General features: G+C 37.8%; 1 protein-coding gene and 1 pseudogene across 1 annotated transcript in view; both read left to right on the forward strand.

Moving 5' to 3' along the window:
• The first annotated feature begins 215 nt into the window (after window positions 1-215).
• LOC136276773 (ficolin-1-like) lies at window positions 216-13,817 on the forward strand (annotated as a pseudogene).
• A 1,075-nt stretch (window positions 13,818-14,892) lies between these two features.
• Window positions 14,893-16,715, forward strand: part of LOC131798304 (ryncolin-2-like) — a 3,519-nt gene continuing 1,696 nt past the window's right edge. Inside the window, exons 1-2 of the mRNA XM_066171596.1 lie at window positions 14,893-15,202; window positions 15,842-15,932. Coding sequence (XP_066027693.1) covers window positions 14,900-15,202; window positions 15,842-15,932 — 394 coding nt within the window. The 5' untranslated portion in view covers window positions 14,893-14,899. The remainder of the gene's footprint in view (window positions 15,203-15,841; window positions 15,933-16,715) is intronic.

A 16,715-nucleotide genomic window follows, 5' to 3' on the forward strand; every position in this document is an offset into this window, starting at 1 on the left:
GAGGATGTAATACCAAAAATATTTTTGGGAAGTCGTCATCATATACTAGTTTCTAGAATACCTTTTCACAATGACTTGGAGGTTACGTAACTAGATGCCATTCTACCAGAATTTTAGTGTTTTAGGTTTGCGGAATGTTCTTAAATACGTTTCAAGAATTCAATAATCTAGGAGTAATTATGCTTTTCAAGCTAAAATGAGAGAGAGATAGTATGATGTACATCAAAGATTGTGCACTTCAAAGAGAGTGGGTAAAAACGGTGAGTTTGTGTCAGTGGAGAACTAAGGTACAGTCTGGAGTGGTTTGTAGAAGATAATCACTGTATTGCCTAAAGGAGTCGCTTTTTAGTAAACATTTTCACTCATTGTTTAGCAACGTAATTCGGTTTGTAGTAGTGTAGGATTCTTTCTGTCTTAGAATATACCGTGACAAGAGATACAAAAGTGGTTTCTAAGAGTTTTGATTTAATGCTTGCTCGTTTTTCCTGCTTGATTATGTGCTTCATTATTAGAACAATACCAAGCTTTTCTTTATATTTGCTGCAGGGTTCAGAAAATGCATGCTTTCTGACTCATTGAATTATCTAACAAGTTGTTGTAAAAAACAAAAATAGTAACCTATGTGCTTGTATAATGAAAACTTAAGTGAGTGAAGTTTTAGTATCAAATTGATAAATTGGCATATCAAAGAAGGTGCAAGTTATAATAGCACCATTGAGCTCATAGAGGTTGATTGGAAAAAAATTTTTGTTAGTTATTTGATAATAATATAAATGCTGTATTCAATTGGATTATTACTGTCATTAATATTATAAAAATAAAAATAACGAGAGGGATCAATAACACCTTGGCTATTTGAAGTTGTGTTTATTTTATGTACTTGGATATTTTGCAAATGAAGCGAGTGCATCCGATGTCTCACATCAACTACAGCGACCAAAACAATCATGCAAATGGTCAGGCTCATCATATTCATAAAAATAAATGGAATCATATACATAAAAATAAAATAAAAGAGAAATGAAATTCATATTTTTTTAATTTGTTTGGTTTTTTTTTCGGTCGAAGAGATCTTTTAAAAAAAAGAAAGAAACAGAAAGAAAAAACCTAACAAACAAAGACGCTTTCCAAAACAATTAACTTTCTATCTCCCTTTTCCCGTGCTCACCCTGAATTGAGATAAACCATAATAGATTAAAATGCTCCTTCCCTCTCACTCTCTTATAAGCCGATTCCCTCCCCTTTCTCTTAAAAACTCAGGTAGTAAGTTTTTCAATAAGAAAAAATGTTTACTGGTGCGGTATCTTTCAAAGCAGGACATTCTTATTGAATTTTTTAAAACCCTCTTCTTCGTTTTTTTTTTTTTCTCGCGAGGAGAGGGAAATTTTAGAAACCCAGCATGTGTTTGGCAAAAGTCTAGACACGCTATTTTACTTTCTCATTTTCTATATAAGCGTCACCTTTTCACTACTTCAATGTTACCTGCTGTTAATAAAACTGTCTATAATTTCTTGCAACATTGTCTAAGGGAAAGAAGCCGAGAGGACTTTCAAGTAACTTTTGATGGATGAACTTCAAGATCTCTGTTTATTATGTTGAGTGGGGTGTTGTGATCTAGTTAACTACCTAATAAGGAGAGTCGGGGTTAGGGTTGTTGAAGGCCTAAATGTAATAACTGTCCTAAATGTAATAACATTTAGTCCTATATGTAATAAGCTTCCAATGCAATCATTTAACTCCTTCGGTGCATTGTTGTTATGGCGGACATCCACATTGGGATGTTAAAGTGACAGCTGTTGCACCAAAAACCGCTGACCAGTATACATGTCACATTACGGGCTCCCTGATATCAATCAGCGTCTTTTTACTTGCTAGACATAAGAAATATCAGCAGTCGAAGTATGGTCCTTAAAGCGGTTTATTGATTGAGTTGAAAATCATTTCCAGCCCAAAGTGGGCTAGTGCTTGGCTGGAAACTCATAGGATGGAATCGATTGGTACGTAATCATTAAGAAAAAGAAAAAAAAAGAGAAAAAGAAAAATAAATTGACTACAATTGATGATGAACTAGCATGCTATTGTTGATGTTATCGTTCGTCACATGTTAATCCAAAAGAAAATTATTATTATCAGAAGTGTTCCTGAAATTTTGCATATCAATGATATTCAGTGTCAACTGATTTTAATGAAGCATTTGAGTTCATTTTTTAGGATGACTATCCTGATTTATTCAATTTTGCACCTGAGATATTGCATTTCTAGCCCCCTATAGATTTACTCCACCTCAGTAATCAGTTCATGTACTAAATGACTATAAGTGGAAACTGTTGAGCTTTCTTTTTTTCATTCATTTATTTATCTATTCATTTTCTCCCCTCACGGTGGGCAGAGGAGATGAAGACAAAAGATGAGATATAAACATTAGATCAACTGTAAAATATATGTTTTCCCAATATTTCGGTTCGGGAACTGATGAACCTGTCATAAGGGGCTAAAGGAAAACAAAGAAGGTTCATTAGACCATCAACTGACCATCGTGTTGAATTTTGTCGCTCAATGGTTCAATTTGACTCTTGCGTGGAAAAAAGGCAACATGTCGGGACCTGTGATCGTGAAATGGGATAACATATGATTGGTCAGTAGATATCTTGCTCTGTAAGACACTTTTTCATATAGCCAGCAGCGCACGCGGGAAAGATGAAGAGAATCCTGTGTTCTGATTGGCTAACTGAGCGGGCATGATGGGCCCACCTTCGTCCGCTCGGGATTCCCCGTATTGATCCCACGCAAGAAAACTTACAAAGTTCGTAACTTTTGGACAATGTTGGCATATACATAGAAAAAAAAAATAAACGAGCATCTTGAGTTTATTGTGCTGCAAACACAGTTGGCTTTCACCATCGGCTCTCGAAATAAACAGGCCATTCTTGATTCTTATCTAAGCGAAATCTTTTGCTATACAATGAATCCTTTAATGATTAAGCCAAGAGAATATAAACTCTCTTGAACAAGCTTGTATGGTCAAGATTACTTACACTGATGACAGATGTATATCGTCAAAATCTGTTACACTTAAGAGTCTGAGCCAATGATATAAAGACAGCTACTGGTCAGCGTTCTCATTGCTTTTGCGTCCGTCAATTTGATGCCAAAAGTACATTAGTATCAGTATAAGGTTTTGTAGCCAATGCTTCTCAACGCACATCTTTAGCAAATAAAAAGACGCTGAGTAATATCAGTGAGCCCGCAATATGCCGTGAATATTGGTCAGAGGATTCTTTGGTGCAACAGCTGTCACTTTCACATCTCAATGTCAGCGCAGTTAAACGATTGCATGGGAGCCTTCTTACATTTAGGACCGAACGTTATTACATTTAGGGCTTTATTACATTTAGGACCAAATGTTATTACATTTAGGAATTTATTACATTTAGGACAGTTATTACATTTAGGCCTTCAACAATCGCCACTTAATATATATTTTTAGTTGGAATTTCGCGACCTTTTCTCAGACCACGCAAAATTTCATGATTCCAAGTTGTTATTTTGCAGAAGACGGTTGAAATCCAACATTCAACGCATCAATTTGACGAAGTGCACAACATGGTAAGGTGCGATTCCTGATTCTAATTTCATGATACCTCGCTCATTGTATAATCGCCTTCGTGATATTACGCTAATTCAGCTTGATTTCTGGTTTTGTGCGCCTGCCTTTTCATGTTTTTGTCTGAGCAAGTACTAGAAGTCACCTACCATAGAGCCCAGATGCAACTCCAAAGCGATTGATATAGGACCTCGGTATGGGAGAGATGTATGCGATTGGATGCGTTTACCGGCACAACTGATAGCCTGATCTCAGTTTTATGACCCAACCTGAGTTGTCTACTTTCTTGCGAGTAAAGTTTTCTAACTTTCCGACTGAGATTGCTCTGATTGGCTCGAGGAATAATACTTCTGTCGTCCATTTTTGGTTAACCCTTTAACTCCCAATATCTGATTGTTAGTTCTCCCCTCTAGCTCCCACACAATTCCTTGTAAATTAGTTGCTAGAATTTGGTGAAAGATCAAGATATAAACTTCTACCTAATAAGTTTGAATACTCTCATTAACCGTTTGCAGGAAATAGTGTGGAAACTATAGGGAGAAGATACATGTTAGTCACTTCTGGGAGTTAAAGGGTTAAATTGTTGTACCGGAAGCCAAGAAAACTCATAAACGATGGTTACTTTTATCACTTTGATACCGTGTTTCTGCCCATACATAGAAGAATTATGCGAATTCAGCCGTTGTCTTTGAACATCTTGTTTATCGTCGGGGCAAGAACTGGAGTTTACCTGCCATACAGGTCAATGACTCCAAAACGACTGGAGCAGGGCTGTAGAATCGGAATAAAATCATTGGACTGGATATGTCTACTGACACAACTGACAAGCCGATGTTAATTTTATGACCCAAGCTGTTTTGTTACTTTTCTTCTGAGAAAAATGTAGTAGTTTTTAGATTGAAATTGTTTTGATTGGCTTGAGGATACTTTAGTAGACACTCTTGAATAAATTTGATGACCCAAGTGAAAAAAGTTTAAAAAAAAATAGTAACGTTATAAAGATTGTCTGATATTTTTTAAGAGGACACCTATGTATACGTAATATTAAAGAATTTGTCAAAGGGGATGAAAACTTATCATAATTATAGTATACAAGAAAATGAAAGTTCTCATAACATTAGATTGACCAGACGGTAAATTTAAGAATTGCAAGCTGTGTCGAAGGCCGCATAAAAAAAGTGAAACAGCTATGAACATGTACCTATGGGTCTTTGCGGAGTTTAGGCTACTCAAGGCTATCACACAGGGGTCAACTCACTTTTTAGAGCTGATTTTAGGGCGGCTAACTTCGCAAAGGTGATAGAAGATCGAAAACTCAACGGGACAATCGTAAGAGAGCTTGAAATGGCTTCTGAGATCTCTTGCCAGTTTGAATGTTTTTCTGAAGACCGATGTATGTCATACAACTTCCTTTCCATCCATGGAAATGAGACAAGTACATGCCAAAATGCAAGTAAGTGATCTGACCGATTTGTTAGTCGAGTTAATTTTACCAAAGAAGATGGAGCACTGTTTAAAGGAATACAGGTTATAATACTGGTTGGTGTTAGTATTAGAGAGTTATGAAGCATTGAATTGAATTGAATAGAGTGGGAGGGCTGGAGAGTGAAAATATTTAACTCGGGGTCATAATGTAAAGACTGAGCGCAGCGAGCTCCTTGAGTCTTCGCCACGAGCCGAATATATTCCAGTATGGCCCTGTCAGTCAATAAGCACTTTAACACATGACCACTACTTCTCGAAACTTTGGAAAATTTTGTTTCAGCTTATGTCTGTAATCATACTCGTTAGTAACACATCGCTTCGCGGTCGTCCGATTTTGTTAATTACTCGTATGATTACAGACCGAATTTGACTCCACTCAGTCCTATTACTAGTATTAATCAGGACCGTCAAAATTTCCTTGAATGTGATTGCTGGATAAATTGCCCTTTTTTAACTAATTTTTTGCAATGAATCCGATTTCATTTTCCGGCAAGTGACCGAATTAGACAAGAAATAAAATTAAAAATTCAACCTTTACAGATTAACACTGAAGGCAGCCATTCTAATCTCCATAGATTTCTAAGTGAAAGCTGTGGTTGTGGATGCGAAAAGGATACCGAAAGGAAAAAAAGTGAATTGCAAAATTAAAAATACTTTATGTATTCTCTTCCATAACAGAAAATCTCTCCCTGTTTATAAATTGTCCTACTAAAGATCCTGAAAATCGTCACGACGGGCGTTCGCTTTAATTAACTTTGACTTCTATAAAACTCAGGATTGTAGTTTTGGTATAAGTACCTTAATGTCTCACAATGACGAGCAGTCAACGGCTTTCTCTTCAGAATTTAAAGATGTCTAAACGTTTAAAATAAGAGAAGAAATCCTTAAAGTAGGTGTGATTTAGCAAAAAATGTTGGTTATGTATTGATCAACCCTTATCGTATCGATAGCGAAATTTGTTATTAATTAGTCTTAAAGTTCGCACCAAACAAAATAAGCATGCATCAAGATTGTTTTAGTGATGAGATGCCTGAGCTTGACATCTGTAATCCAACAATTTCATCACAGGTTACAGAGCAAACATACGTGTCTGCATATACAAAGGCCGTCCGAGTATTTTGCTATAATTGAGCCAGCTTATTCTGAATAATTCTAACTTTAACGTGTCCAGAGCCAAGGTTTCGAAGACAAATCGCCAAAGCATGATCATAGTTCCTTTTCGCCTCATCATCGTGACCCTGATCATTGTGTGCGTCACCAATGTTTTCATAAGTTTCTCCAACTTTAAGATGATTACGTCCGAGCTGTTTTAGGCAAATGTCCAGTGCAAGTACATGGTAGTCCATAGCTTGCTGGAAATCACTTACATTTCTGTATAGAGTACCCAGGTTATTGAAAGAATCTGCGACATCTACATCCTCAGGTCCGAGCTGTTTCAGACGAATTTCTAGTGCACGTGTATGGTAGTACTTTGCTTGCTGGAAATCAACTAGATCACTGTACACAGTACCCAGGTTATTGTAGGAAGATGCGACATTTCCGTGCTCGGATCCAAGCTGTTTCAGACGAATGTCCAATGCACGTGCATAGTTGTCCTTTGTTTTCTGGAAACAGCCTAGATCACTGTACACAGTACCCAGGTTATTGTAAGAAGCTGCCACACCTACATGCTCAGGTCCGAGCTGTTTCACACGAATGTCCAGTGCACGTACATGGTTGTGCTTTGCTTTCTGAAGATCACTTAGATTTCTGTATACAGTACCCAGGTTATTATAAGAAGCTGCGACATCTATATGCTTAGGTCCGAGCTATTTCACACGAATGTCCAGTGCGCGTGCGTGGTAATCCTTTGCTTTCTGAAAATCACCAAGATCACTGAATACAGTACCCAGGTTATTGTAAGAGGCTGCCACATCTACATGCTAAGGTCCGAGCTGTTTCAGACGAATGTCCAGTGCACTTACATAGTTGTCCTTTGCTTGCTGGAAATAACCTAGATCACTGTATAGTACCCAGGCTTTTGCAAGAAGTTGCAAAATCTACATGCTTAGGTCCGAGCTCTTTCAGACGAATGTCCAATCCACGTACATAGTAGTCCTTTGCTCGCTAGAAATCACCTAGATTTCTGTATACAGTACCCAGATTATTGTATGAAGTTGCGATAGCTACATGCTTAGGTCCGAGCTGTTTCAGACGTATGTCTAGTGTACGTGCAAGGCAGTCCTTTGCTTGTCGGAAATCACCTAAACCATTGTATACCATACCCAGGTTATTGTAAGAAGTTGCGACATCTATATGCCAGGGTCCGATATGTCTCAGACGAATGTCCAGTGCACGTGCATGGTAGTCCTTTGCTTTCTGGAAATCATCTAGATCGCTATACACAGTACCCAGGTTATTGTACGAGGCTGCGACATCTACATTCACAGGTCCGAGCTGTTTCAGATAAATGTCTAGTGCACGTGCATGGTTGTCCTTTGCTTGCTGGAAATTACTTAGATGACTGAATACAGTACCCAGGTTATTGTAAGAATCTGCGACATCTACATGCTCAGGTCCGAGCTGTTTTAGACGAATTTCCAGTGCACGTACATGGTAGTCCTTCGCTCGGTGGAAATCACGGAGATTACTGTATATAGTACCCAGGTTATTGTAAGAAGCTGCGACATGAGTTTGCTCAGGTCCAAGCTGTTTAAGACGAATGTCCAGTGAACGTGCATGGTAGTCCTTTGCTTTCTGGAAATCACCTAGATCACTATATACAATACCCAGGTTATTGCAAGAGGCTGCCACATCTACATGTTCAGGTCCGAGCTGTCTCAGGTAAATGTCTAGTGCACGTGCATGGTTTTCTTTTGCTTTCTGCAATTACCTAGGTCACTGTATACAGTACCCAGGTTATTGTAAGAAGCTGCGACATATACATGCTCAGGTCCAAGCTGTTTCAGATGAATGTCCAGTGCATGCGTATGATAGTTCTTCGCTTGCTCGAAGTTACCCTTACATTTGTGTGTGGTTCCCACAAGGAGATAGAGTTTTGCTTTTCCGAGAGCGTCGTTTGCATCACCTGAGTGTATAATTTTCAAGGCCAGTAGGTCATAGCAGCTTCGTATTCACAATGGTTGAGGCACATATTTCCTAGGATCAGAAGGTCATTAAGGTAATCTTGCAAGGAAATAACACCCATTTTGCTGACTTGAGATAATTCTTGCATAGAAAACAGAGATGGCTGGATTTTAGTCTCCGGTTACTAAGAACTCAGCTAGTATCCAGCCATCTTAACAGAACAAGCTTGGTCAATAACTCCAATTTATCGACCAGTAACACGGAGCTTGCGTACTAATTTTGCCGCTGTGTTATGGTTCATAAAAAAACGAACAGTATATGCACAGAAGTTAGGGCATGACATATATAGAATTTTCTCGTAAGACAATCCTTAAACACTCATTTAGGACTTGTTTCGAAACTGCTTTTCAGACCACTAGATTTTGGCAAAGATTCTAACATGTATTGTCCAGGCGTGTTATCTATCAGCCCTTCAGTTCAACTTGTCTACTGGAAATTTGTTTCGTATGGCCCATTAAGGCTTCAAAACGTTTTTATCATACTGCATTGAAGATTACAGCGTTAACGTATTAAGTTTGAGTGCAACTATATTTGATGGCCTCTCTCGCCTTTACGGAAAATCCTTTAGGCTTACTCTGGCCATTCCTCCTGTTTTTCGGAACAGCTTCATTAACGAGTCGAAACGCAAGTTTCTCTGATGATTTTTTATTGTGTTCTTCGCATTATTCACCCGCTGATGAGTGAATAATGTTCATTAGCAGGGGAGGGCGCACCAATCAGTTACTGACATCAATGAAATAGCTAATTTTGTATCTACTGATTCAATTCAATCACCTTTTTTTTTTCTTAGTTGTCATGTTATTAGCAGTTTATAAACTAAATATTGCTGTTTTAAAGGGGGCCTTGTTTTGGCGTTGATCATTTCTATCCGGCTTGGGTCGAGCAATAATCCAAAATGTCAAAGTTTCTTGTTTTGCTCCAGTTCTTCAAAATTCTAACAGCTTTTACTATTACTACTAGTGAACAATATCGCAGATCTGATGAAAAGAATAATGTTTATTTTGTCGAGCATTTGACTAAACATTGATCAACTGGCATCTTACAAAGTCTACGGTTCAATGGCCTGTGGCCTTCACTGCATCCGACACGAACTTTGCATCTCTGTCAACTTTGCAGTTGAAGCGGATCTAACGGGACACTCCTGTGCGCTGCTGAAAGCGGACAGATTTCGATATCCCAACAAACTTAACTGGAACAACTCTTATCATCACTACAGTTTAGCGGTAAGGAAAAAGTTTATTAACGCTAAAATAATACCTAAAAACTCATATCAGATATGTTTCAGTTTAAAACCTCGAGAAGAAGACTATTCAAACCGAAATTGAGGATTCCGTGGAATAAGCATACTCACAAAGAACAGAAACAAATATTTTAAGATGAATGTGTTACTTATAAAAGAAAGAACTGATCTGGTTGAAAATGAATGCGTCCTCACATAAGATTATTTCGTAAAAACAAAGAAACGGCAAAAATTAAGAAAACATCAAGAGTTTCAAAAACGGTTTCAAATATACGCTTTAATGACTATTCTGGACAGGAAAAATATGTATTGCTCATACATATCCATGGTTAACGCAGAGCTGTAATTTTGTTGTTGTCAGGCGGCCTAGTTTTTTCTGTCATTGACTAGGAATACCGGGCTAACTTTGACATTGTTGTTTTCTACACATCCAGTTCTTTCTATTGCTACCACTATCAGATTGAAAATATGAACCGACATGGTGCGTGCGCTTTCACGCGAAATAATTTAACTAGTGTTAAGTTCAACTGAGCGACAACTGATAAGTCCTTTTAAGTGCCTCCTGTTGCCATAGTGTCCTGACACTTAAACAGTAAAAGGAGGCACATGGTGTTTGGTCAAGCCGTCACCTATTGAATTAATCGGTAGCGTAAATCGTTTCCTATACAAAAAGAAATTATTAAGGATGGAAATTGGTTAAAATCGCAGTGAAAACAAATTCTCAAACAATGGAGACTGTATGAAAAGATGACCGTACTAAGAACCTTTTGTGCAAAATTAATTTTAATTTTCCGACATTCGCTCCCTTCAAAGACATTAATGGCGGAATCTGGCTCCATGACACAATTCCCCGTAACACCGATTGGCAAAGTTAAATTGGGAAAGATGCACATTATGATAAGATTTGCTTCGAGTAATACTTTCAAAAAAAAAGGAAAGAAAAAGTTAAACAACTTCTCGCACAAACAATGTACATACCTCTTTATCATCGATTGCATAATAATCTTTTCTTTTACCGGTGAACCTACAAAAAACCCCTTCTATCGAGGTCTTCAAATAAAGTACTTTACTTATCGAACTACTTCAATCATGCTAGTTCAATTTCTTGTGGAATAATCACGGCAGCCGATCAGAACAAAAAAACAGAGGGCGATTTTACGGAAAGCCTCATCATTTACTTAACAACTATTCACGGAAGTATAGGTGGCTAATGAGAGATATTTACATAGGCGCACAACGGCGAAGTAAATATCCACTGCTCACCACCAATACTGAGATGTAATAGTATTAGTATATACTAAAACAAAGAGATAATATAGCACAAAAATATGATTTCAAAAGTGATTAGCAAAGGATAATCGGAATTTGAGTAGCCAATCAGAGCACGCCTTCAACGCTATCCAGTGTTTCAGTATATAATAAATAGAGAATAATACATGGGCGCGCATAATTAATAAATCTCTGAAAACCGATGTTTGTTACAAATTCTTTCCCATCCATAGCAAAAAGGAGACAAACAGATGCCAGCTAAGTGATTCTGACCTATTTTCTGGTCATGTAAATTTTTCAACAGAAGATGGAGCATTATATAAAGGAATAAAGGTTATGACACAACTCGATTTTAATGATATGGGACTCTCGGGCGGGGAGCCTATAGAAATGCATGTTTTATTTGACTCAATGTCAACCATCGTACGGCTCATTACTCAAGATTTGATTTTAAAATAGATTGTAGCCTTTTTTCTTAATCGGAGAGTACACTTCTCACCCAGTTGTCAGGTGCTCAAATATTCATTTGGTAAATAGTTTTTTAGAAGTTAAAGCATTTAAGACCAAATCACCTTCGAAAGGATATTTGTTTATTTCTATTTTTTCCATAATTTTAGAGCCCCTGCATGGAGGATTATCCGTGCAAAGAGAATGAAAGTTGTCTTGTTGACTACAAATCAAACACTCAGTTCTCTAAGTGTGTAGGAGGTAACTGGAGACCCGGTGGTCCTTCGTATCTCGATACTCAAACTTTTGAAGACTTTGAGATTAGTGTCCTCTTTAACAGATTGAACAAAATGTGTACAATAAAACAATTATTTAATTCGGTTTTTTTCGTGATATCATGAGTTATCCAACCTAGAGTCTGTGTTATCTGCCTCAGCCTTCGATCACGGCATTGATAATTCATAATACCGTGCTCAACCTAATCCAATAACGGCTTATTGTTATCTGACTTCGAATATGGGACAGCAATGGTGTGCATATGCGAATTACTTAAGTCGTCGGAATGGTATACAATCTGGGTAATATATTCATATTTTGAAGAATTGCTAGAAGCTTTGAAGCCACTTTATTACAAATGATAATTTGATATTGTCAAGGAGCCATATCCTCAGCGATATTATCATAGAAGTTTCTAATTTCTAATTCCATGATACCTCGCTCATCGTATAATCGCCTTCGAGTTAATTTTACCAAAGAAGATGGAGCACTGTTTAAAGGAATACAGGTTATAATACTGGTTGGTGTTAGTATTAGAGAGCTATGAGGCGTTGAATTGAATTTAATGGAGTGGGAGGGCTGGAGAGTGAAAATATTTACCTCGGGGTCATAATGTAAAGACTAATTGCCACGAGCTCCTTGAGTCTTCGCCACGAGCCGAATATATTCCAGTATGGCCCTGTCAGTCAATAAGCACTTTAACACATGACCACTACTTCTCGAAACTTTCGAAAATTTTTGTTTTAGCTTAAATAGGACCCGAAAGACGAGTGCACGCGGTACAACCACAAGAAAGATCCTACTTTAAAAACTGTTCTCTTTATTTTTTCGAGTCAGAACAAGAAAATCAGAATTCATCGAAAAACGGGTCTTATTTTCTCACTTCTTTATTTCCACCGAGTACAAGTCCACAGTTAGAAGCTTTCTTTGTGATTGCGCACGGGGTGTCAGGCGAGTCATATACGTTATATGTATTCCTACTTTTGAGCGTGCAGGCCTAAAGGTTATGACGCCATTAATTTTTATTTTCATTACAGACAATAACGTTGATACTCTCAGTGACTTATATCCTCAGGTGTTTAATTCATAAATTGCCCCAAAAACACTATTATCAAGATGATTCCTCAACTGACGGTGTGTACTGGGCTTACCCTGATGAAGAAGACCCATTTCAAGAGCTGTGTGACATGACAACTGATGGTGGAGGATGGACCAACTTTCAAAGGCGCATGGATGGCTCTGTATACTTTTATGTCGACTGGGATTCATACAAAAAGGCTTCGGAAATCTGGAGGGTGAGTTTCGGCTAGGGAACGATTATCGTCACCGTCTAACTGCATCTGCCAACACGATGGTTCGCACGGATATGGAGGATTATGAAGGCGACCAACGACTTGCTGAGTACACGACTTCCTCTGCGACCGACGACGGTGATAATTATCGAGTGACGATCGACATATACCGAGGCACTGAAAGGGAATCATTGCAATTTCACTCTCAGCCCATCAGGTATGATTTGGTCATTGTATTTTCCGGTGCTTACCTGAATAAATACAGATGTTGGGAAACCTCCGAAGGGTACCTGCCTAAAAATGCGCCAAAGATCCGTAACTGAGAAAAGCTGAAGATCCGTACACCTCATTTTCTTGGCTCTTTCTTCGAAAATTGTTTTATTTATGATCGAGCCATACAGCTATAAGTATAGTGGTGAACTTGCTATACCCTGTTGGTTTGCAATGAGAGAGGGGAAGCTAACTGTAAATTGCAGAATGGCATCTCACTCAACGATAGGCACCGAGGACTCTAGACCTGTCTTTCGCACTTATTTAATCTCTCGGTGCTTTAATACGTCATTTTACCTACATCAGAATTACTTCTCTCCATGTAACATGGGTTGCCTGACTATAACTCTGGAAAATCTATGCGAGTTCTACCCGACTTATACTTTTGATTGACCTCTGACTAAACCTTAAATTACTTGCTAATATATTTGCATTCGAAAGGCATTGATGGGCATTCTAACAATTTTGTGTCAATGCAGTGCTTCTTGGATGTGTGTTGTTTCAGTAACATTGCTATCCAGCTTCTCATTTTCTCAAGAATTTCTTTATTTTGAAATTTAGAAATACGAGGTTTACAACCAGGGACAGGGACAACGACGTCTATGAGGATGCAAATTGTGCAGTACTATATAAAGGTGGCTGGTGGTATAGTGACTGTCATGCCGCTAATCCAAATGGTTTGTATCAGGGTGGAGGTTACGCTTAAGGAGTCACATGTGCACCATTTCGAGGACAAGATTATTCTTTAAAACGCATCGAGATCAAACTTCGACCAGCACGATTTCAAATTTGTAGCCTGTACCTGTAAGATTTTAGCAAATAGTAATTTACAAGGCTCAGATATCTGTGACACGTAAACTGATTCTGTTTCTGATATAGCTTTCAAGTTGGTTTGCAACACCTTAGGAGTTCCTGCTTTAAAACGAAAGCGAGCAGGATGCTGAAGTAGCACACAAAAAATAAGTATGTATTTAAAATGAAATTTTTCATTCACTTTCAGAGAATCATAATCCTTTGATGCCTCTAAGGATGGTGTTATTAGACAAAACGGAGTTAACAACGCAAAATATTTGACGCCTTTTATTGTGTGCGTGTTGTGAAATACCTTAATCACATTTACATATTGAAACATATTCAACCGTTTATTTTCTCTGCTTGGCTGGTAAAATTTGTAATCTATCTGTGGCAACGATACAAGTACATGGCATAAATGTTTACAGAACTCTTATAGAATTGGTATCGCCCATGCCAATTCTCTCTCTCGAGTTCCTGTTTTGGCAAAATTAATTATTGAATACAAAAGATTGGCGAACATTACGACACCTTGTCATATAAATACTGAAATTTAATTTTTGTTACTTTTTACATCCTTTTCTCGGCTTATTTGGTAGAATTATGCTAATTCAGCTAGTTTTGTTACCAATTTCAAGTACCTGCCTTTTTTATTTATCTTTCGTGTTAGCTGCTCAACAAATGTGATAAGCTGTTTTGTTGTCCCACGAAAGAAAAATAAAAACATCAGCTTTCCGAATGAAAATGCTCTGATTGGATTGAGGAATGCTTTTTGTCCATTTTTAATTATGTTTTCATCAGAAACCATGAAAATATCCAAATAATCGTGACGATGCAAATGATGATTGCTATTTTGAAGGACATAAAAGATGGATATTGCATATTGGGAAGTTAGTGATATATATAAGTTGCATGTAAATTAAATGGCAAGAATGGTAACTCTGTTTTTAATTTCGACGAACCTTATTAATTATGAATAGGAATCCTTGAAATTGCTTAAAAGTTAAGCGCCACCAGTTTGAAAATTCAGCCAAATCAATTTGAGTCGAAGGCATGATAAAAATGAAACAACTAAACATGTACCTATTGACCTTTTTGATGTTTTCACTTACGGCTATCGCACAAGGTTCAAATCGGCTGTCGGAGCCCGATTTTAAGGCTGCTAATTTCGCAAAGGCGATAGAAGATCGAAAACTCAACGGGAGTGTCTTCAGAGACTTGGAGGTCGCGTCTGAGATCTCTTGTCAGTTTGAATGTATCTCTGAAGAACGATGTTTATCTTACAACTTCCTTCCCATCCATGGCAAGGAGAGAAGTATATGCCAACTAAGTGACTCGGACCGCTTTATCAGTGGTGTGAATTTTACGAAAGAGGATGGAGGCATTTACAGAGGAATACAGGTGACAATACTACATTATTTAAGGGAAGTTGTGAAAAATAGTTATTTTGATGAACGTGAATGTCATCCGGCTCGTTTTAAGTGTATTTCCTTCGGTGCAAATTTACTGCTGAGTGTTTAGGAATTCCATACGTGTACTGTCTCTATCTACCTTAATGAATTACTAGTTGATAATGAATGATTGTCTCACCTCTCTGTCGACACATTACAGCTATTTCCGTAAAAACCAATTATGATCTGCCAAAGTTATTGGTGCCTTAAAGCACCCGTCAAAAAAGGCAGGGTTTCTTGTTAAGAAAGAGAACGTTTCACTATAGTGGTCTTTCGAGGACAAAATTTACTGTGAAATGAAATCATATAATTTAAATTCTATAGAGACTTTCGATTGAAAAAATGGAACATTAATTAATGAGACACTCAAATGACTGTAAAGGGAATACAATCCAGTCTTCATTTCCATCTTTGTGAGATTAGTTCGTTCTCAGACTTTTCAAAAATAAACCTGTGTCCCAGCTTTTTCTCTTCTAAGATGTAAGATCGACAAAAGGCAGGAAGTTCTTGGCCCACTTAACAAAAAAGTCCTCCTTCAACTTTAAAATATGAATATATATGTAAGGCAATTTTATTTCCCTACTTTTAGAGCACCTGCGAACAAGATAATCCATGCACAGAGAATGAAATATGTGTGGTTGAATACAGATCAAACACTCACTTTTGTAAGTGTAACAGAGGTAAGGATAGACGTGGTTAGATTTTTGTAGTCTGACAGCTATGGATTTACACAGTTGGGGATGGAATTTCTCTAACAGGGTAAACGGTGAACGGTATAATTGAGATGCTCTCAAGTGCTGGGGTGCAGATTCAACTGGGTAATAGGCACTAGACGAAGAGAGTTTACGAAAGGTGAAACAGGCAACTTCAAACATAACAAATAGTTAGATGGCGAGGGAGAACATCAACTCACGTCCACTCTGTTGGAGAGAGAGGAAATCCCCTAAACTGATATGCAATAATAATATTCTGCATGAGGTACGAAATTTGGTGGTTAAGGTGGTGGTTAATTATGACGGAAACAAAAAATGTTAAGATCGGACATTTTCATTAATTTCATGCTTTGGTGGATGCTATAACACCAATATATGATTAGAAAAAAACCACTTCAGGTGACTGGTATTTCGGCTAATAATGTCCACGGCCAAGATATTGAGCATGCTGGAACATGCTGGAACATACCGGAAAAATGGAGGAACATGCCCGAACATGCCGGAAAACGGGAATTATCTTGTAAAATACCAGAACACCGGAACATGCCGGAACACCGTGGAAAACTAAATAAAAAAAACTTAAAATTCGATGAAAAAATATAGTTAATGGTTACCTGGCGTTCCAGGTTTTATCACGTGCCGAGATATTTGTCTGAGAAATGAATAATTGGGAGACAAGCAAAACTTTGAGGACAATGTCTCAGTCAAGGACGTTATCAGCCTACAGACCAACAAGCCAGAAGGGTTTTT

Source organism: Pocillopora verrucosa, chromosome 1, assembly GCF_036669915.1.
Source record: "Pocillopora verrucosa isolate sample1 chromosome 1, ASM3666991v2, whole genome shotgun sequence".
NCBI lineage: Eukaryota > Metazoa > Cnidaria > Anthozoa > Scleractinia > Pocilloporidae > Pocillopora > Pocillopora verrucosa.